We start from the raw sequence: 20,786 nt of genomic DNA, 5'->3' as shown, positions 1-20,786 counted from the left end.
AATTTGAAGACTTATCTAGACAAAATAAGTAAATAATCAGGAAACCAGGAAAGTGAATCATTAACTTGGTACTTCAGCATTCTTCAAATGAAACTGAAGATATTAAGTCCATTAATTTGAAATAAGGATGCACAAAACCTGCATCTTACATACTCATGGGGGATGAGTAGAATATAAAATAACTATAATATACAGTTATTTTTAAGTTCCTAGGGAAATTATAGTGACATTTCATCCTGAGCCTGATTTCACCTTTTCCAAAATAAACTTTTTAAAGTATTTATCTTTGTATTCATCAAGAAGCCTTACCAGCTTTGTCCTTTCTTCCTTCTATTTTTTTTGTTTTTCATTTTTTGCTTAACTTCACAGAAGCTTTTGTTGAAACTACTACTGTTCATGTAGCCTTCTGCTGGTCTCTAAAACATCTACAGCATTAACAGAAGACTGTCTCCGGGTCTTTATAATATCCCATTGCAAAAGAGAACAATCTTCCTGACTTTCCCTAGCAGAGAATAATCTGCTCATGTTAAAGCACAGCATAAGCCACAACTTTACACCGGGCACTGAGGCCTCCTGACTGTCGATCATGACATGAAAAGCGTATTAAAAAATATAATAACTACTTAAACTTATTTTGTATAATGTACAATTAATCACAGGATGGAATACCACTATCCTTTCCTTAGGAACTAATTTTATGAAAAATCGTCTACCATTGGGTGTTGTAATTATATTTGAAAGCTATATGATTTAACACTTGCTTTTTCCCTGTGACTTGTCTATCCAGAACTTTTGCTGGAACAATCTATTTAATTATACAAGTAGAAAAAAATTAACTTCAGAAGTCCTTCTATAAATTTTTGCTTAGCCACGAAAAGTACTTTTGATTCTCAACAGCACTGGAGAAATCTGCCACACTGATCATCTGTAGGCTGTGATTTTCAATTGGAAAACAAAAATAAGCTGTAGGAGCCACTTACCGCATTCCAAGTAGGCAACTGATTATTCAATGTGTTAGTCTTCTTTTCTGTGTTTTTGTGAAAAGTTGCAGCTGACTGAGTTACATGGCCCGATCACTTTTTTTCTTTTTCGGAGCTACACAATCTCAAATGTCACTTCGTGAGTCAAGTGCAGCAGATGAGATCTTGAAAGCGCCTACAAGTAGTCTAGAATACCTTGAATCCAGCTGTGAAAATTGAGGGCACATCTGTAGCTTTCAGTAGGTGAATGCCTCATTTGGTCTAGAGGCATTTTGTTATGTTATTGAATCATAAAAAGCTATTAAAAGAGCTCTCTGGGAAATCTAGTCTATATTTTGAACAAAACAAGCTGTCTTTTTTCATTATCACTGACCCCTTACAGACACACGGTACATAATCTTGATTGTGCTTCATGGGTATTTATTGCACATGGACCAATTCCTCACACAGTAGTTAGTTGCACCAGAGTATAAATACTTGGTAAAACACACGAGGAAACAGAATGTACACACAAGTGCTAAATTTTACCAGCAGATCCACATGGGTACTTGGACATAAAAAAATAATAGAAAATCCTTAAGATAATTATATTTATAATATGGATACAGTTACAGTACCATGATAAAAGAGTACAAAAAGGCATTTTCCCAATAAATCATTAGCTCAATAATATAATAGGCAACAGAAGTAGAATTTGAATTTTATTTTAAAGATCTGTCCATCCCTCCACCCCCCCCTTAAAAAATATTTAATTTCTTTTTGTGCAAGTAGCATCTGTGGATTTTACAATTCCTAACACTGTGCAAAAATGGCATTTTGAACCACTCCTTTTTTGTTTTGTTTTTACCTACATGTGCAGCAATCTGAACTGTTTCCTCCTCTTTTTTTAACGTCCTGTCTTCGATTGAAGGAGTCACATGTCACAGAGAGAGGCTCAGCGCCTGGTCCTTCCAACTAATATTGATACATAAATAGCTGTTTAATATAAACAAATCTATCTTGCTGTGCAATATGCACAGTGTGAGGTAGAAATCCCTCAGCCTGACCACCGAGGCGCCCGGGGACGGGGGTGGGGGCAGCCGGTTTGCCCTCCAGAAGGAAAGCTAGGTGGGGCTTGTTCCAAGAAGAGCTTAGCGTTTCTTAAAACATATATATTTATATATTTTTGCAGCCTTCCTTTCCATTTGCTTTCAGAACTGGACAAATCATTACACAGGAATTAAAATGAAATTTCTCTGGAAAGCAAAAGGAAACGTGTCCTGACAAACTGTCATTTCTCTCTCTCTGGCAGGCTGCTCCCGTTCCCGGGAAAGGGATGGAAACCAAGCGGATAGGTATTTATCCCTAACGCTTCTCTCTTCTCCTGTCTCCACCGCCCCCCCCCAGCCCCATTTCCACCCCCGTCTTCGAAAAAGTGTCACAAAACACTTGGGGGAGGGCTCTAAAGATGCATCACACACACTCACAAAAGAAGGCTGAACCACAGCAGAAACAAAACAAAACAAACAAAACCAAGAAAAATCAGCGAGCCTTTCCTCCACCCCTCCCCAAACTTCCCTTTTTGTGCAACGGTCCGTGGCTTTTCTGTCTGTCTTGGATGTTTCAGATGAGGTGTGTGGGCTTCGTGTTCACCTGCTTTCGGTCTGGAGTAAACACCCATCTCCTTCCCCCGGGAAGCCGTTCCAGGGCGCCCGGGCGCTCCTCTCCCGCGGCGGGGACCCGGGGCGCCCCGCGTCTGCGCCGGCGCCGGGCTCTACACCTTGGATTCCGAGGTGAAGCCCGGGCGGCACGGCTCGTCCAGGCTCGAGTCGCTGTCCGCTGCCGCCCCGCCGTTGCAGCCGGCCCAGGGCTCCAGCAGGCGCGCGGGCGGCGTGGCCCCGACGTCGTCGTCGTCCTCGTCGTCCGAGGCGGCCCCCGGCGACGGCTGCGGCCCGGCCCGGGCCAGGCAGCCCGAGGCGCGCGGCCGGTCTCCGTGAGCCGCGTGGCGCCTGCGGGCCGCCCGGCGCGCGCAGCAGAGCAGGCGCTGGAAGGCCTTGCGGAAGTCGGGGCTGCGGCAGTAGATGATGGGGTTGAAGGCCGAGTTGGCGTAACCCAGCCAGTTGAAGAAGACGAAGAGGCGGTCGGGGACCAGGTCGCGATGGAAGGCCTTCACCACATTGGCCAGGAAGAAGGGCAACCAGCACAGAGTGAACACGCCCATGATGATACCCAGCGTCTTGAGCGCCTTCTGCTCCCGCAGGGCGACGAGGCGCGAGGGCCGCCGCTTGCTGGTGCGCCCGTTGGCCACCGGGGCGGCGGCGGGGCGCGGGGAGCCCGACTCCGGTGCTGAGGACGCGGGCGACGGTGGCCGCGCCGGGCCGCCGAGGAAGCGGCGCTCGCAGCTGTCGATCTTCTTCACTTGCTTCTGGGCCTCGCGGAACACTCGCAGATACACGAAGGCCATGATGCACAGGGGGACGTAGAAGGAAACCACGGACGAAGCGATGGCGTAGGCCCGGTTGGTGACGAAATCGCAGCATTTGGGGTCGTTGTAGCAGCGGCGCGCCTCGTCGCTTTCAGCCCGCCACCAGTGCATGAGGATTGGCAGGAAGGACACCAGGGCCGAGATGGCCCACACGGTGCACACGAGGGCCCGCGCTCGAGCGCGGGTCAGCAGGCTCTGGTAGCGGAAGGGCGAAGTGATGGCGAGGTAGCGGTCCAGGGCTATGACACACAGGGTCTCGATGCTTGCCGTCACACACAGCACGTCCACTGAAGTCCAGAGCTCGCAGAAGAAGGAGCCGTACTCCCAGCGGCCCCACACCACGATGGTGGCGGCGAAGGGCACCACCAGCAGCCCCATGACCAGGTCGGCGCTGGCCAGGGACATGATGAAAAGGTTGGTGAGCGTCTGCAGCCGAGGCGTCTTGGCGATGGCCACAATCACCAGCACGTTGCCAGCTACGATGAGCAGTACGATGAGTGCCATCAGCAGGCCCATGCCCGCCGTCCACTGCTGCGACAGTGGCGCGGGCCCCTCGCTGGCAGGAGGTAGCAGCGAGGCGGGCGGCGACGCGGGCACTAGCAGCCGCGCAGCGGTGGCCGCGCCGTCGGGCAGCGGCGCGGCCGATGACAGGTTGCAGGGCTCGGAGGCGCCCAGGACGAGCGCCCCCGCGCCCATGCCGAGCGCCCCCGCGCCCATGCCGAGCTGTGGAGGCCGGGGGCGGGGTGTGTGACGGGGCTGGGCCGTGGTTGGGGAACACCCCAGAAGCTGGGGCGGAGGGGTGCGCGGAGGTAGGTCGCGGCCGGGTCAGGGCAGCCGCAGCGCGGGGCCGGAGGCATCGGCGCCGGGCGCCTTTCCCGCTGGACCTGAGCGCTGTCGCTGCCACCGCCGCCGCCGCTGCTGAAGCCGCTGTCGCTGCAGGAAAAGCCGGCGGGACCTCAGCATGTTTCTGAGCGCGCCGGACCCGCAGCTCCGGCACCCAGCGCCCACCCAACCCCGGTCCCACTCCCCGAAGCCAACCCCCGGGGCCTGGCGTCAGGCTGGAGCAGCCAATCCAGGCAAAGGCACGCCCCCGTCTGGTCTTCCCCTCCCCACCCCACTTCCACCCCCTCCCGCCGGCAGTTGAGCGGCTCGGGAGAGTCCCGGACATATAGCTGAGCTACCACGTCCCGGGTGCCGGCAAGTTTCTGAGAGTGTGCCCCTTCCCGGGCCGGCAAGTTCCACCCGGGTTCCCCTGCGCCCCCTGCTGCGCCCGGGGGGTCACCCGCGTCTCCGCCCCATCCCGCAGCCTCCACTAGCTCCTGGGTTCCCTTCCGTCCTGAGCCCCTTTTGCCCCCCACCCCTTCAGCCTCCTGCATCCCAGATTCCCCCGTAACCCCTCTACCTCCAGTGCCGGGGCTCCCTGCAGAACAGAGCGCTTCTCCTTTTAGCGCCCAGGGTACTTCGGTGTCCTGGAAGCGCCAGAGCGCCTCGGACAGCCTGTCCGCTGGGGTAGGAGAAGGTTGGCTACGAGATTGGTTGTGGGATCAGGCAGCCTACAGCATGTGTGTAAAATCCTTCCTTCGTCAAGAGGGGATCCAGCCAGCCGGCGTGCTGGCAGCTTGGGGGATCAGAGGTGGGTGTTAGCGGTTAGAGGAAACTTTCCAGCGCAGCGAGTTGCTGGAGCCAACTGCGCGTCTGTCAGGCAGGCTCTCCGGGCGCTATTCTTGCAAGGAGCTTCTGTTGAACCTCAAGCGCCGTAGATAAGAACATGGAAGGGAAGGTTTGTGCCTCTGACAGCTAACGCCGAGGACCGGTTGGAAAAATACACACTCCTCAGTCCCAGCTAATGAATGTGTGAGTATGATGCAACAGCGTGTGTTCATAATATACAGGGAGAGGCTTAGGGAAACAAGCCTTAAGGTACAGAGACAATGATACCACGGCGCAGAAAGAACACATTCTAATCACATTTGCGATTTTCCCCTTAAAGTAGTAACACCTGTATTTGGTGTTTTATTACTTATGATTTTGTAGTTTGAGCCAGGTCAATCAATCAAAAAGGGTGCTGTGAGTTTTGGCTGATGTAGTGAACTGAGATTTCAGATTTCTTGGTCCGCGCGGTTTTCTCCTTTGCCCAAGTTCCCACATTCTCAGAATTCTGGGATTAGTTTTGGAAGGATGAGAGAAAAAAATATGTAAATACTCAAGAGGATTAAAATTAAAAAAAAAAACATTATCTGTGGTTTTTGAGCTGGCAAATAAATAGGCTTGAAATTAATGAGTTAACTTAGCTGCAGGTGAACTATATAATTGGGATGGGAGACAAAGTCATGGGTACACGTGTAGCAAGGCTGCAAGTCATTACCATTGACCCTGGTAATGTCCTCAGCTCAGGCCTGGGGGAAAATCTTTAATTGAATCCTTGAGAAGTAAACAGCTTCTAATTGTTTATATAAGGGTGCATGAAAATGTTATATAATGCTCCTATGAGTCTAACATTGGAATAAAAAGAACAGGGTTTGGAAGGAACATCAATTACATGTGGACCAATCTTATACTGTTAACCTTGCAGAGACAGACTAACTTCCACAGTTGTCCAAATGAAGAGCAAAAAGTAATGTTTATTAAGTTTATAAATTCAAGCAGTTTTAACCACCTTCCCTTATATAAATCCAAACATACGAATTTGCTTTAGGCCCAAAGCTGGTCATTTGATTGTTACACCTGGGAAGTGATTTGTCTATTCACCCCCTGCCCTGGATTTATCAGCCTAGGTTTGCCAGCTTGGGAGTGGGACCTAGGAAACTAGAGAAGTTGTAGAGAGGAGACTGCACTCCTTGTTACCCAAGTCAGTGCAAGTCTGAGTCTCCCCTTGTGGTTTCCAGGCCCCCAAAGAGCAGTCTCAAAATAGCCAAGGCATTGGAAAGAGTTGAAATTGACACTGCCCAGGAAAAAGGCTCTGAGTGCTGGGCTGCAGGGCAGGGTATAGAGAATGTGGGGAAGAGGCCTTCTATTCAGCGCCATCTTTCTGTCAAGTGGTATTGCTGGAGTGGAGTATGCCAACCTTAAGTGTCCCTGAAGGGCAAAGGCATTGCATGTCTGTGGGCGATAAGACCAGAACTTGATTGAGGTTCTGCACAGATGCCAGATGCTAATAACTGCACCAGATCATCAAATGTATAAACACGTACCAGGCTGTCGGGCCAGGACATTTGAATTGTTGAAAAACTCTGCTTGAACTTTTTTTCCCCTGCTCATTCAAGAGTCTGAATTTCTACATTAAAAATACATTAAATTATAAACATACAAACCCAGAAAGTTTTTGTAATAGGACATTCAACACAGGGCTACAAGCATAAAGAGAGTCCAGGAATTCTTGAGGCTTTCCTTCAGTTTTACTGACAGAAAAGCTTGGACTAGCCCAGGTTCAAGCAGAGTTAGTTTTCTGGTAAAAACCTAAAATGTTCTCAGATCTCTTTTAATTCGTGCTTCTTTTGGTGCTTAGCTAAGGGTACAGTATTAAGAAAAGTTTCAACATGTTAATTTATATAGGTTTCCTCATTCACTTGCAGCTATTAAAGAGAGTCCATTCTTAGGACCCTACATATGGGGTAATAAACCCTCACCAGTACACTTGAGAGGTAGTGCGTTCCTTCTGTCATTTTCTAGCCCAAGCTTCTTACTTTCCCAACTCCAGAGCTGGGTTTGCCATGGGGTCCTACTTGATCTCCTGGCTTCTAGTTCTGCCTGCTCTGTGTAATCTGGAACACCACAGCCAAGTTAATATTTCTAAAATGCTGCATTGACCAAGATGCTTTTCTGTTCAGAAACCTTAACTCCTCAACTTGACATTCAAAGTTCTCCCCAGTCCAGTTGCAAATGGGCTTTCCAGAACTATCTCACACTAGAATTCTGCCTGTCTCCATGTCATTGTACCTTCCAGTTCTGTATTCTTTTTCCTTTTTTGGATCTATACACTTTTCTTTTTTGCATCTGTACTCTTTCTCACCGGGTCCCCTCCACTGAGAATCCCCTCCTCTTGTCTCAGTGGTTGAGCCTTAATATCCAGCTGGATTCTTTTTCTTTTTTCTTTTTCTTTTGTTTTGAGACAGAGTCTCAAGCTGTCACCCTGGATAGAGTGCTATGGCACCACAGCTCAGAACAATCTCAAACCTCTTGGGCTTAAGCGATTCTCTTGCCTGAGCCTCCCAAGTAGATGGAATACAGAGCTGCCCACCACAACACCCGGCTATTTTTTTTTTTTTTTTGGTTGCAGTTGTCATTGTTGTTTAGCAGGCCTGGGCCACGCTGGAACCCACCACCCTTGGCGTATGTGGCCAGTGCCCTGCCGACTAAGCTACAGGTGTGGCCCGCCGGCTGGATTCTTATTTCTCTTTCAGTCTTCCCTGCCTGCTGCTTCTAGAAATGATCTCTTCTTCTTTGGACCTATGGTAATTATTCTGCTAACTACATTTCAGGCGGTAATTAACAACACAGTACCTTTTGGCATCTCTCATGGTATTATTTAATTTTTATGGTTTTTTTCTTGTAGATTGTAAGCTTACCAAGAGCCAGGACTGTCTCATACATTTTTGTATCTTCCATATTTTTCAGTATCTGCTTGATATTAATTAACATTAGTTTTGATTCATAAGTGTATGTTATTTATTTCATTAAAGTATTTTCATTTTTACAAATATGGGAAAAATTGAGCATTTTAGGAGTTACAGTCTCTTCACTGTTGCTTATAATTTACATTGATAATTCATTACAGCCTACTGAATATTTTCATTAAAGCATTTCAAGATACTTTACAAATACAAGCTAAGCTCATGGGATGAATAAATGTATGTCATATTTATTTGGTAGTAAGTAAAGTGGAACATATAGACAAGAAGTTTTCCAAAGGGGCCATGCCAGTCTACGTCAGTAAAAACCACCTGTTCTTCACAATTATCTGGGTAAATGACCTTTTTTCCTTAGCCTTCACTTGTGATACCATATTTCCAGCCATTTCTGGCATGGGACAATTACTATTGACTTGAATCTCGTTTCAAGTTCTAGATCAAATTAAAAGTTGGCAGAGCAGTGATTAGTAGGCTTCTAACCCATCGTGGTTGCAAGCTGTGAGGCTGGCAGAGATGTTTCCATTCTTGAGTTGACTTTGCTAGAAAATGAGTTAAAAATAAAAGTAAGCAGCCTAACTGGACAATTGCTAGAAGACAGGCCAAAGGAAATCTGGGGGGGAATTTTCAAGTAAAACCCCAAGGAGTGTATGAAATCTGTTCATACAATTTGCCTTGAGGCTGATAATAGCCTCAAAGCTGTTTGAAATCAAGGTATAACACACCAAAGGATTTGTTAATCAGAGCTCAAGTAGCTGTTGCTAAGGAAATAAATACAACTTTTCTCATAAAGCAATACAATGCTAAAACAATCACGTAGTGCTAACTAACCAAGAAATAGCCTACCTCTGGGCTGGCACTTAAGGTTATTTATACTGATTTTTGTAGCCACAATTTAAGGGACAAGCGACTCCAGCCATTTTTCTGTAACAAACACAGACAACAGTGGTGTAATCATAGCAAAAGGTGGACTATTTGGAAAATTCAAAAGCTTTCCTCTCTCCCCACACCTCCCTCCCCCCATCCCCTGCCTCCTCCTCTCCTACCTCCTCTTCCTTGTATATCTACCGAGTACATTGAGCAATGCTAGAGCCAATAATAATATTTTTCAAAATTTGGATGTTTTGCAAAGGGTTCAGACCTGGGAGGCAGAAGATCCAGGTTTGTGTCCTGGCTCTGTAACTTTTCTGTTTGACCTTTGGCTTCACTTTTAAAACAAACTCACCACTACTCACTTCTTTACAGGGTCCTGTGTGAATTAAATGAACTAATGTATATAAATGCTTCTTGAAATCTCCTATAGGACCTTATATCTGTACAGCATCCAATGCTGTCTTATCCAATCATCATGACATTTTAAACCATACTTGCTGGTATGGGAAGCGGCAATTCACTTGGATAAACTGCCTGTATCAGTTTGACCCTTTTCTTTTTCACTCTAGACATTAATACGACCCAGAGGCTGGATAACAGTGAACTATTTTTAAATGATTTTATGATTAGCCAATAATCTTTTTTAAAAAGTTTTTCCCTCCTTTTTGTGTCCTCATTTTGTATTTCCTCTATTATTTTTTAGAAAGTATTTGTTTATGTGATTCTCTTGAAATAAATTTCTTCTACAGTATTTCAGTAGTGAACTATTCACAGTTGAGAAAGGGTTTTTTTCCCCCCAACTGTTTAGTGTGATAACTACCCTGTTTCCCCGAAAATAAGACGTCCCCTGAAAATAAGACCTAGCGCGTCTTTGGGAGCACACCTTAAAATAAGACACTGTCTTATTTTCGGAGAAACAGGGTAGTAACTTAATGGAGAAAAAGGGAACCCAGTACCAAACTTAGACCAACTTTCTTTCTTTTTTTTTTTTTTTTGTAGAGACAGAGTCTCACTGTACCGCCCTCGGGTAGAGTGCCGTGGCGTCACACGGCTCACAGCAACCTCTAACTCTTGGGCTTATGCGATTCTCTTGCCTCAGCCTCCCGAGCAGCTGGGACTACAGGCGCCCGCCACAACGCCCGGCTATTTTTTTGTTGCAGTTTGGCCGGGGCTGGGTTTGAACCCGCCACCCTCGGCATATGGGGCCGGCGCCCTACTCACTGAGCCACAGGTGCCGCCCTAGACCAACTTTCAAAAATTCTGTTCTTACTCAGTGGTATAATCACTAAAACTTGATGATCAGCTGAGATCTTACCTTAACATATTAGTGACAATATTAGGAACATTTATCACAAGCATTTGGCTTGGAGTTGTTCTTCATTTTGCCCAAGTCCGGAGCTTGTGATGACAACAAGATGTGCTAATTATTGAAAAGTCTAGGTTTTATTTTAACAGTAACACTGAGTTTTACTGTGTTCCTCATAAAACAATAATGGAAAAAGCTGATGAGTTTATAGCAAAATGAATCCCCAAACCCTTGTCATGAGGTTCTGAAAGGTAGGAATGATACCTTGAAATATTTTAGCTCCCATTTATTCTGGCAAGGTAGTAAGTACAGTATTTATAAACTCCTGTGGAATTGAGGAGCCACTTGAAAGCTTTTGTCTGGTAGATTGCCTGTAACATAATGAAAGAAGATATTGTGTTTTCCATTCAGCCATGGACTTCTTTAATGTGTTTTTCTACTTCTTTGCATTGTATAGGTATTTTTGTAGTTAACTTATTATTTATACACTGTAAAAGTACTCATCTAGACCCACTCAGTAAGTATAGCTTGCCAAGTCGCTTGGCTCAGAAGGGCAGAGTCTGGAAGACACTAGTGGGACAGTATTTTTGCTACCACTGGAGTCAGGCTTCTTGCTTTGAAAATAAATATCAAACCTTTGAAATAACATTCACTTTCCATAATGTATTTGCTTTGCCGATCCTGTTGGAGACTTTTATCCTACAATTGCTTTTTATTTTCAGAGCGTTATCCCTTAATTAAATGTTAAAGGGGCAATGACCTTCTTTGCAGGCTTCTAAATATAAACTACTTTCCAGACTGGTGGAAAAATGTTGTTGTTGTTGTTTTCTCCCTATTTTAATATGGAGAAGCTGAAGCATAAGAAGAAAGATTTGTGTTCAAGTTTTTAAGGGAAGTGAAAAGGAATTCTTGATTTTCTTGCCTCATGAATTGATCTTAAATTATTAGAACTTGAATCCTTAGCAGATGTCGACCCATCTATTATTACTTTCAGCATAATTTAGTTGCATGATATATTTGGGGGGTTGGAGTTAGTCATGGAGTAATTTTTTAAATAAATAGCTCTGAACAAGTGAAGCAGTTCTGTCATGCAATATTTATTTGTACTTTTCAGTTGGTTTAAATGTAATAGATCTGGCACAACAATCATATTTATCGACACAAATGAAATTCTCATTGTTGATACACTGTAGTGTGAATTTCTAAAAGTGCCACATGAATACTAACTCTGAAGACAAAAGAACACCAAAGAAAAGCCAAGCAATTAAGTCATTTAGTTCTTTGTTTTGTTTTGTTTTAATCTGTAACTGGAAAAAAAGACTTCACAGAAGACTCTTACTGAGAATCATAGCCTCAAAAGTTGTGACAACCTTGGGGATTTTATTTAAGAGCCAAAATAGAGCTGTTGGGGAGTTTGGAACAGAAAATTAAAATGTAAGCCCTACTTGCTTTGTCATTTCTGAATCGTAGTAAGGATTATTCCAAACCAGGTAGTTAAGTAACATACACATTGAGCTTTGAGGCTCTCTGAAAAGCCTTAAAAATATATTCAGATGGTATTGGCATAATCCTGAAAATTTTTTTTTCTTATTCTGCAAAGTCTAAAGTGATGATTGTATTCTGACTTATCACCCTTCCCACCCACGGCCTACCTTTCTTTCTTTTGTTTTTTTATTAAATCATAGCTGTGTACATCAATATGATCATGGGGCACCATACACTTGTTTCATAGAATATTTGACACATTTTCAATTCATTAGTTGACATAGCCCTCCTGGCACTATCCTAGTTACTTTGTCAAGACATTTACATTCCACATTTGCCAAGGCTCACATGTACCCTTGTAAGATGCACCACAGGTGTGATCCTTTCAATCCCCCTCCCTCCACCCACCTCCCCCTTCCCTCCCCACGCTCTCCCCTTTCCCCCTGTTCTTAGGTTGAAACTTGGTTATAGCTTCATGTGAAGGTCCTAAGTTAGTTTCATAGTAGGGGTGAATACATTGGATATTTTTTCTTCCATTCTTGAGACACTTTACTGAGAAGAATATGTTCCGGCTCCATCCATGTAAACATGAAGGAGGTGAGGTCTCCATCTACGGCCTACCTTTCCTCTCCCCAGCTGCCAGCCACTCTGCAGCCCACATTTCCTCCATTACTAATTAATAGACCTTATATACCCTTTCATAGCTCCAGCCTGAGGAGAATGATCTTGGTTTAAAAAATGCCCTTGCATATATCTTCATATGTAGAGTTTTTCTAAGTCCTTATCTGGGAGACAACTTAGAATGAAAATTCTTTATTAAGCAAGTTCAAAACCCATCATTAACCTTGGAAAAAATAATAATCAGTATTTTAGAACATAATCCGTCTTGATGGGGTATTTGGAACATATCTCTGGCCCACACATTTTTCTTTTTGATGGTTTTTATTACATAATTTCAAACTATTGTGTTTTAGCAAGATTGCACTGATTTTAGTAATTAGTCTTGACATTGACCTCTCTCTGTATACATTAATGGTTAAGAACACTAGCTCTGGATTCAGACTGCCTGGGTTAAAATCCAGGTTCTGCCAATTGGTAACTGAATGACTCAAAACAAGGTATTTGAACACATTTTATCATCCACTAACTGAGAACAATAATAATCATACCTACTTTGGAGGTGTTTGGGAGATTTGATAAGATAAATCATATACAACATTTGGCACAGTGCTCGGCTTGTAAGTATAGTACTTAATAAACATTACTGTCTATTTTGCTGCCTTTTTCCCCCCAACAACAACAAGATCATGGCATAAAGCGGGAGAATCTTCATGCTACACAAAACCCAGGGTGGTAAAGGAGGCAGCTTTTAGGAGTTGGAAATCCAGTAGCTGAATAAAGGCATTTGATCCTTTACAAATAAAGGATCTAATTTGCTAAGTATGCTTTTGATTTCAAAGGCAAGTTTATCCCTTCACAGCTATTTAAGCTAATCATCATTCAGTTTGGGGAATTAGAATTTTCCAACAAATTTTGCATCATGGAAAGGTCATCCCAGAGAGTCCCACCCTATCGTATAACCGTATTCCAAGTATATGAAATGACAGCAACAAGGCAAAGCACCACTGGGCTTGTAATAGAGAAGCTTATTTTCCGAGCTATAATTGATCCAAGCTGCTGCTTTTCTATGGTATAAATTTATAAGATCTCAAGCAGGCCCGGAGACTCTTGTGGCCTGCTTTCTGTCAATGGAGCCCAACACTTGAGTCATCCTGAGTACCAGGGATCTGACAGTCTCATCCCCTGAGACCAGGAAGCAAAGAAGTAGGCAAGGAAAGATGCTTTCTGAGTCTCATGTGGTTTAAGCTCTGGGAAAGTCTTTTAGACACTAGCTCGGAACTATTAATTTTATTTCAAACACAGTGGTAATGTCTTGTTTGTCTGGTTTCTGTTCTTTCACAGAAGATTAGGAGAAGCAAATTGGAGTGAGGGAAGGAGGATGATCCAGGGGACAGAGGAGCCGTCTGGGAACTTTATTTTAGAGGAAAAAAACAGGGAAACCAGTGATGCCATTTACTGCAGAAACAAAGGGTCTTCTGTCCCCCAGCAGTCACAGACAAACCTGCATCTTTAAGAGAGCTGTAGGTTATGTTCGACCACCCATTCTTATTTAAAAAAAGAGTAGGATGAAAATCTTGCAACTGCTTATTTTCTAGAACACTTCAGTTGTCTAGAAAGTGGATTCAGTTGTCTAGAAAGTGGATTTATACTGGCTTTTCCATTCTCTAACATTGTGGGATCAATGACATTTGAATTTCTCGCTACACGTCCACAAGAAGATGTCAGCAGAACAGATTCCTTGTGAGGGCTGTGAGGAAGGGGTTTGATCCAGACCTCTCTCCTCGGCTTGTAGATGGCTGTCTCTCCCTCTGTGCTGTCTGTCTGTCTCTGCGTCCAAATTTCTCTTTTGTATAAGGACACTAGTCATACTGGGTCAGAGCCCTCCCTAATGACTTTGTTTTAACTGGATTACCTCTATAAAGACCCAGTCTCCAAATACAGCCACAGTCCGAAGTACTAAGTGTTAGGACTTCAACATATCCTTTTTGGGGGGACACATTTTAACCCCTAATGGGTTTGTGTATGTAAGAAGGCTCGCCGCCTTCTATTGCCTAGCCCAGGCAGGGTCTCGGCAATAGGTGTGGGGTGGGATGGAGTGTAAGTCCCATCCCTATTAGGTGTGTGCTTAAAGTGGGGGTGAATGTACTGTGATAGCTTTCTTTTTTATTTATTTATTTATTTTTATTAAACCATAGCTGTGTACATTAGTATGATCGTGTGGCACCATACACTTGGTACATAGATCGTTTGACACATTTTCATCACATTAGTTAACATAGCTTTTGTAGCATTTTCTTAGTTATTTTGCTAAGACCTTTACATTCCACATTTCTGTGATAGCTTTCATTACAAATCCTGACACTCAACTCTTTTCTAGCAAATGGAATAGAAAAATTCTGGTTTGCTTTAATATTTTCAATTTGTGGAGAAAAACAGCCGATCCAGCTGGTTGACTGTGAAGACCCCTTTTCAGCAGGTTGTTGCGATGTTGTTCAGACACGCTGAGAATCTCCACCCATCGCTGCGCCACGCCTGGTGTTTTCCTCAAGCTGGAGTTAGGGTAACAGACAGCAAATAACTGAGTAGGAGAGAGACAACAAACCTTTATAACTGAAGAACAAAGCTGGCCTTTGAGGCATGGTAAAACCAGGTCCTCTTATAGAATCTGTTGAAAAACAGGATTTTTATGATGTGAAGTAAAGATTTTGACCAAGAGAGTGCTTAAGATCCTAAAATATTGGTCAGCAGAGGTTTAACTAAGAAATAGCCTTTTGCAGTATATTGATTTGAATCAATGAAATCTGAAACTCGTGGACATCCTTATTCTGTGCCTCTCAATCGCATATCTAATTGTCCTTCATGATACTTAATGACAAAGGCAATGTTTTAACTTGTTCATGGCCATGGACCAAATGCACCTGATTTTTATGCCAGAAAACAAAACAAAAAACAAACCGCCTCCCCTGAGTAACGCTCGAGAATTCAAACTGATGACTTATCTTACCATTTAATATTAAGTACGGCTGGAGGCTACCCTGGAAACCTCCACACAGGAGCTGAATGTGGAACCAGATGCCCATGCGACGTAGGCAAAAATCTGAGGATCACTCTAACATAGTATGCTATTTTCTGTATAGTGATGCCAACTCCTCCTTACAGATAAATCTGCTATCGCTGTGTTATATAAACAGCATGGATTTAGATGTGCTGTACATGAATCTCTATTTTGAAAAATGTCATGTCTAAGTTTTTTTTAATGGCTGGGCTAGTTCAGTTGAACAATCTTATATAAGATGATACTTAAAAGCTCAGATCTGTGGATCTGAGTATTATTTAGTCATCTGTTTGTGCAACCATATTTTTAACTCATTTATGATGAGCAAAAAGTTCTGAACTCCCAAGCTGTGTTTCCATACTTCAGATTGGTTTATTTTCCTCTCAATTTTCTTCAGAACACATGGTAGAGAACTTTCTCTGGAAACTTCAGAACGCTTTCATGAAGGTAACCAACATCCCTTGAAAAGCACCAAATTGAATGAACAAAATTAAAAACTTGTAACAGATTCATAGGACAATGCAAATTCTTTCCAATGCAGTTTCATAGGAACATAGATCTGTGTCAAATTCTCTTTCCAAACCCATGACTAAAGACCTTGTGCTAAAGGCATCATTTACAGTATCTCATTTAATTCTTATAATAGTCTTGTCAGATATTATTTTTACTTTATAAAGGAAGAAGTTGAGGGTTGGAGAAGTGAAGAGATTTGCCCATAATTCCACAACTAGTCAAGTCACACGGACTTCTAGCCCGAGTCTATGTAACACCAAAGGCAGACCTTTTTCCAAAAATAAGGATTCGTTTCCTTTTCCTGTTCTTTGTAAGAGCTTATTTGATACTAAGACCCCAAATCAAATGATATTAAAAACATCAGGTGAATTCTGTGTAGCAGTGCCATATGGATTTTTGTCTGTGCTTATCTTTTATGACAAGCACAGACTTCATTTGTGAGGATGAACGTTCCCGTGGCCGTTGAAGGCTGGCTCTCCAAAAGTTACCAAACTCTGTCCATTCGGCCCTTCCTCTCTTCTACTGTCAACACGTCTGCCTCTCAACTCCTTGAAAAATCAACAATCATGCCGTTTTCATACCTTCAAGATTTTCTTCCAACTCTTTGTGGCCAGGAGCAAGAAAATGGTCATTAGCTGGAGGTCACGCCACCAGGACCAGTGGTGAGTGGGAGCTGGGCTCATTCCCACCCTCCACTCTCCTCACTGTGCTCCTCAGAAAGCCATGAGCCTGTCACCAGGAGAGTGTTTCAAACATCAGACACAGGCCAGGGTCTCTGAAAGATTCTTTTAAAGTCACCTGCTTCGTTTGAGGGGGGCAGGAAGGAAGCACAGCTCTCTCACTTGCTATGAATTCCCAGGATCAATACTCAAGGCTCTTAAAGATCCTAAGGGTGAGACCCAGCGGTCTCTGGGCAGGCTTTTGTGGGTCACCGTCTGGCGTGTCTGGGTGGAGGGTCCAGCACCTCTCTCTTTAGAATGTGTGGGCACCTAACACTCCTTGTTCTCCACGTTGGGGGTCTCAGCTCAGACTGAGACATCAGAAAACCCTATTTTGACACCTGTTCTGTGCAGATTTGGTAGTTTAGCCCACAGTTGTAATTAGAATTGCTGGGGAGGATGAGGTGGGAGGGCAGATGCCAGGGAAGAGGGCGTAGAGAAGGCAGACAGCCAAAAATGCAAGGACAAGGAACTTCAAAGGTTCTAGGGGGAAGAGTAATCCACGTGCACAAAGGAAAAAAACTCCAGATGGCAGAGATGAGTCTCTGGGAGATGAGAGAGTCCTAGGAGAGAGAACTCTCATGAAGACAAGAGTTTCCAGAAAGGGGATGATATATCATCCCTGATATTTAAAGTGTTCCTAGAAATCAAGAATAAAATTATTGGTTGGGGGTGGCACCTGTGGCTCAGTGAGTAGGGCGCTGGCCCCATATACCGAGGGTGGAGGGTTCAATCCCGGCCACAGCCAAACTGCAACAAAAAAATAGCCAGGTGTTGTGGCAGGCGCCTGTAGTCCCAGCTACTGGGAAGGCTGAGGCAAGAGAATCACCTAAGCCCAGGAGTTGGAGGTTGCTGTGAGCTGCGACACCACAGCACTCTACCGAGAGCAACAAAGTGAGACTATGTCTCTAAAAAAAAAAAGAGAAATATATATATATTGGCTGGGAACGGTGGCTCATGCCTGTCATCTTAGCACTCTAGGAGGCCACGGTGGGAAGATTGCTTGAGCTCAGGAGCTTGAGACCAGCTTGAATAGGGTGAGACCCCCGTCTCTACTAAAAATAGAAAAACTAGCCAGGTGTGGTAGCATAGCCCTGTGGTCCTGGCTACTGGGGAGGATGAGGCAAGAGGATCACTTGAACCCAAGAGTTTGAGGTTGCTGTGAGCTATGACACCCCAGGACTCTACCCAGGGTGACAGAGTGAGAATAAAAATATAATGGCTCAACAGAAAAATGGGTAAAAACCATAACAGATGACAACAAAAGAAATAAAATGGCCCTGAAACATTTGAAACAACGCTCAAATCTGCTGTCAGTAAGGGGACTACAAGTGAAAACCACCCCAGCACTTCTCACCTTTGAGACTGGCAAACATTTCTAGGCCACAGTGCACGGGCAAAGCCCTTGGGAAATGACCATGGCACGCACTGCTGGTCACACCCCAAGCCCCTCAGACAAAGTGGGAATTGAGTGGGGCAAGTCAGCATCTTTTACAACTTCTCCTAGAGCCCTCAGTATTGGGCTGTGAAGACAAGTTTTTACGGTGATAGCATACAACTACACAACCAATTGTTACAGAAATCAAAATTGCAAGCTTTCTGAGGGCAGAGTGTGATTGTTTACTCATTTGGGCATTTCCACTCTGGTGACTGATGACTGCCAGACTGCCTTATTCATAGTTTAAATAAATATTTGTCGGATTGTTATCCAATGCATGTCAGAACAAGCAGGACCTACATGCCTTGTCTCTTATGAATAGAATAAAAATAAGCCATGTAATTCATCAGATGAACTGATAAAAGGTTTTGTTCTTTTGCCTAGAGGGAGGGCTATCCAGAGATCATTTAGAAGCTTTTCTTTTCCAAATCCAGCAGTTTAACGGCCTGCAAATGGGTGAATAACGGCAGCAGTTATAATGATATATCAGTTCACATCTATCTTTTGCCTTTTTCCACCCAAGAAACATACTTGAAGTGCTTTACCACGCTCAGATTCTTGGAGAGGATCGTCTGCCCCACATTCCCAGCCCCGAGGAAGAGCAGAGTGATTGCAAAGGAATGCCCACCCTGGCGCTGGCCCTTGTCGCTGAGGATTGAGACCATTCTCACTGCTGTGGGTAGTTTCCCTCTACCTGCCCCTCACCTTGTTTTGTGGGGACAGTTTAATTACAAGGAGATGAAGTCTGTCTTTCAGGTTTTCCGTTCCTCTGAGAGGTTCCTGAGGAGAGCTAAGTCAGTAGTGTTGTTTCAATCTTATTGATGAGAACGGAAGGCTGAATGAGACCACAATCCACTATTTACTCAATCATCTGTTTAAATTTTCTGTTTCTTTAGACTTGAGCCAAAGAGTCTTGTTATATTTTTAGTGATCATGGTCATCATTAAACAGCCTTCTCTAAGCACCTTCCTGTTGTCCTGAAGTCTGTACAAATTAGGCTAGTTCCTGTCCAAAAGGAACTTGTCATTTAAAATGGTACAAAAGCCAGTGGTTCTGGATGGGCAGCAGTTTTGCCGGCCTGGAGGACATGTGGCTGTGTCTGGACATTTGGGGTTGTCGAAACTGGGGCGGGGCGGTGACTGACATCTGGTTAGTAGAGGCCAGGGATGCTGCTCACCCCACAAAGTGGAACTCATCCGGCCAAAAATGTCAACAGTGCTGAGATCGGGAAACCCTGATATAGACAGATGGACTTAAATACACAACTATTTTTAAAAATAGTGATGGATTAAGAAATGCATCTGCACCATGAAGAATGTCTAGACAAGAGGCCGGAGGGACGGGGACAGCAGCTGGGCCCTGGTGGCAGCCTTAGCCATCCTTTGTCCATTATTGCAGCAGGCTTTGTGAAAGGGAGCTGGCGAGGCTGCAGGAGGTTGCTGGGGACCCAGGAGCTCTGCAGGAGAGCCTGTGTTGAATCGAAAACATCCCGATTTTTAACAGCAGGGTCTCCATCTGATGACAATGCCAATCACTTAGAAAAACTATCACGCGAACAAGCCCTTGTCATTGGAGGATGTAGAGCTTCTCCTTGTGATTACGAAATCACTCACAGAGGCCAGAAACAACTTAACAGATCAGAATCACATTAATTCAAACACCAAAATGAGGAACCATTCAGCCAGCTCAAAGAAATTATTGCATCATTTCCTTGTGTGTGGTTCAGGTTAAAAATAACCTCTAATCTTGTCAAGAGTAAACTGTCTTGTCAAAGAGAATTAGGAAATTACCTCAGAGTGGGGTTTCTAGGGTGGGGTTGAGAAGGGTAATTCATCCAGGAAGAAATCCCTTGCTGCATTTTTAAAATATATTTCATTAAATATTTAAATTTTTTAAAAAAATATTTCGTGCCATTGAAGTAAAATTTTAAGATAAAAATTTCTGAGTGACTAAAGAAGATGTGTGGCGGAGGGACTGTGGAGTGAGATGGCAGAAAGAGCGGGGAGGAGAAGGGGCTGTGTGTTTCGGGGTGGGGGGTCGGGGAGGGGGAGGGGGAGGCGCAGGAAGGGGCCTGCCCGGGATGGTGTGAACTGCTGGGCCACTGGCAATGCTTTCATTCTCAGTCTGTGCCTTGGCCCTGGGTGCTCACAGAGATAGAGTGTAAACCACAAGCTCTGTGCCCGCTGGGCCACGAAATGAAACTCAGGAAAAGCTGGCCTTAGCCTGAGCCCCACAGCCTTGTTAGTACCTTGACATGGCTACAGCTCCCTCGGGGCAAGAATAGACATGTTCTTTGCAGGGTCATGGCAGCACATGCTGTCAAGGCGTGGAGAGGAAGAACATGTCAAACAAAGCCGTTCTTGACCTTCAGATTAACTCCAGATTTCAGCCCATTGCCAGACTCCTCCTATTTGCCATAAAGCAAAAACCAAAGGGAGTGGCTGTGAGTGTGCCCTGCCTTTTCATGATAGGCACTCTGGTACTGGCAAAAGTGGCTGTCAAACATTGTGGTGTCCCATTCCGCTGTCCCTCCAGCCTTGTGCAATGTTGGTTTGTGGTTTCCTTGTAATCTGGGACAATCTTGATCACTCTGGAAGTAATTAGCTGGACTCACGCTATTCAATTCAGAGTATGTGTGGATATGCACATTGTGGAAATCGGTGCTCAAAGATTAAGGATCTTTTGGGGGAAGGTCATATTGCACTGA

General features: G+C 44.4%; 2 protein-coding genes across 2 annotated transcripts; one reads left to right on the top strand and one right to left on the bottom strand.

Moving 5' to 3' along the window:
• Positions 1–2,592: 2,592 nt before the first annotated feature.
• Positions 2,593–4,277, bottom strand: ADRB1 (adrenoceptor beta 1). The gene has a single exon (XM_053584542.1). The coding sequence runs from the start codon at positions 4,159–4,161 to the stop codon at positions 2,734–2,736; it is 1,428 nt and encodes a 475-aa protein (XP_053440517.1). The 5' UTR covers positions 4,162–4,277; the 3' UTR covers positions 2,593–2,733.
• A 128-nt stretch (positions 4,278–4,405) lies between these two features.
• On the top strand, positions 4,406–19,022 carry LOC128581134 (uncharacterized). The gene is made up of 3 exons (XM_053583519.1): positions 4,406–4,520; positions 4,811–5,077; positions 18,603–19,022. The coding sequence occupies exons 1-3, from the start codon at positions 4,406–4,408 to the stop codon at positions 18,899–18,901; spliced, it is 681 nt and encodes a 226-aa protein (XP_053439494.1). The 3' UTR covers positions 18,902–19,022.
• Positions 19,023–20,786: the final 1,764 nt, after the last annotated feature.

The sequence above is a fragment of the Nycticebus coucang genome, chromosome 3, assembly GCF_027406575.1.
Source record: "Nycticebus coucang isolate mNycCou1 chromosome 3, mNycCou1.pri, whole genome shotgun sequence".
NCBI lineage: Eukaryota > Metazoa > Chordata > Mammalia > Primates > Lorisidae > Nycticebus > Nycticebus coucang.
The sequence above is the reverse complement of the archived record's forward strand: the minus strand, read 5'-3'. Positions and strand labels throughout refer to the sequence as shown.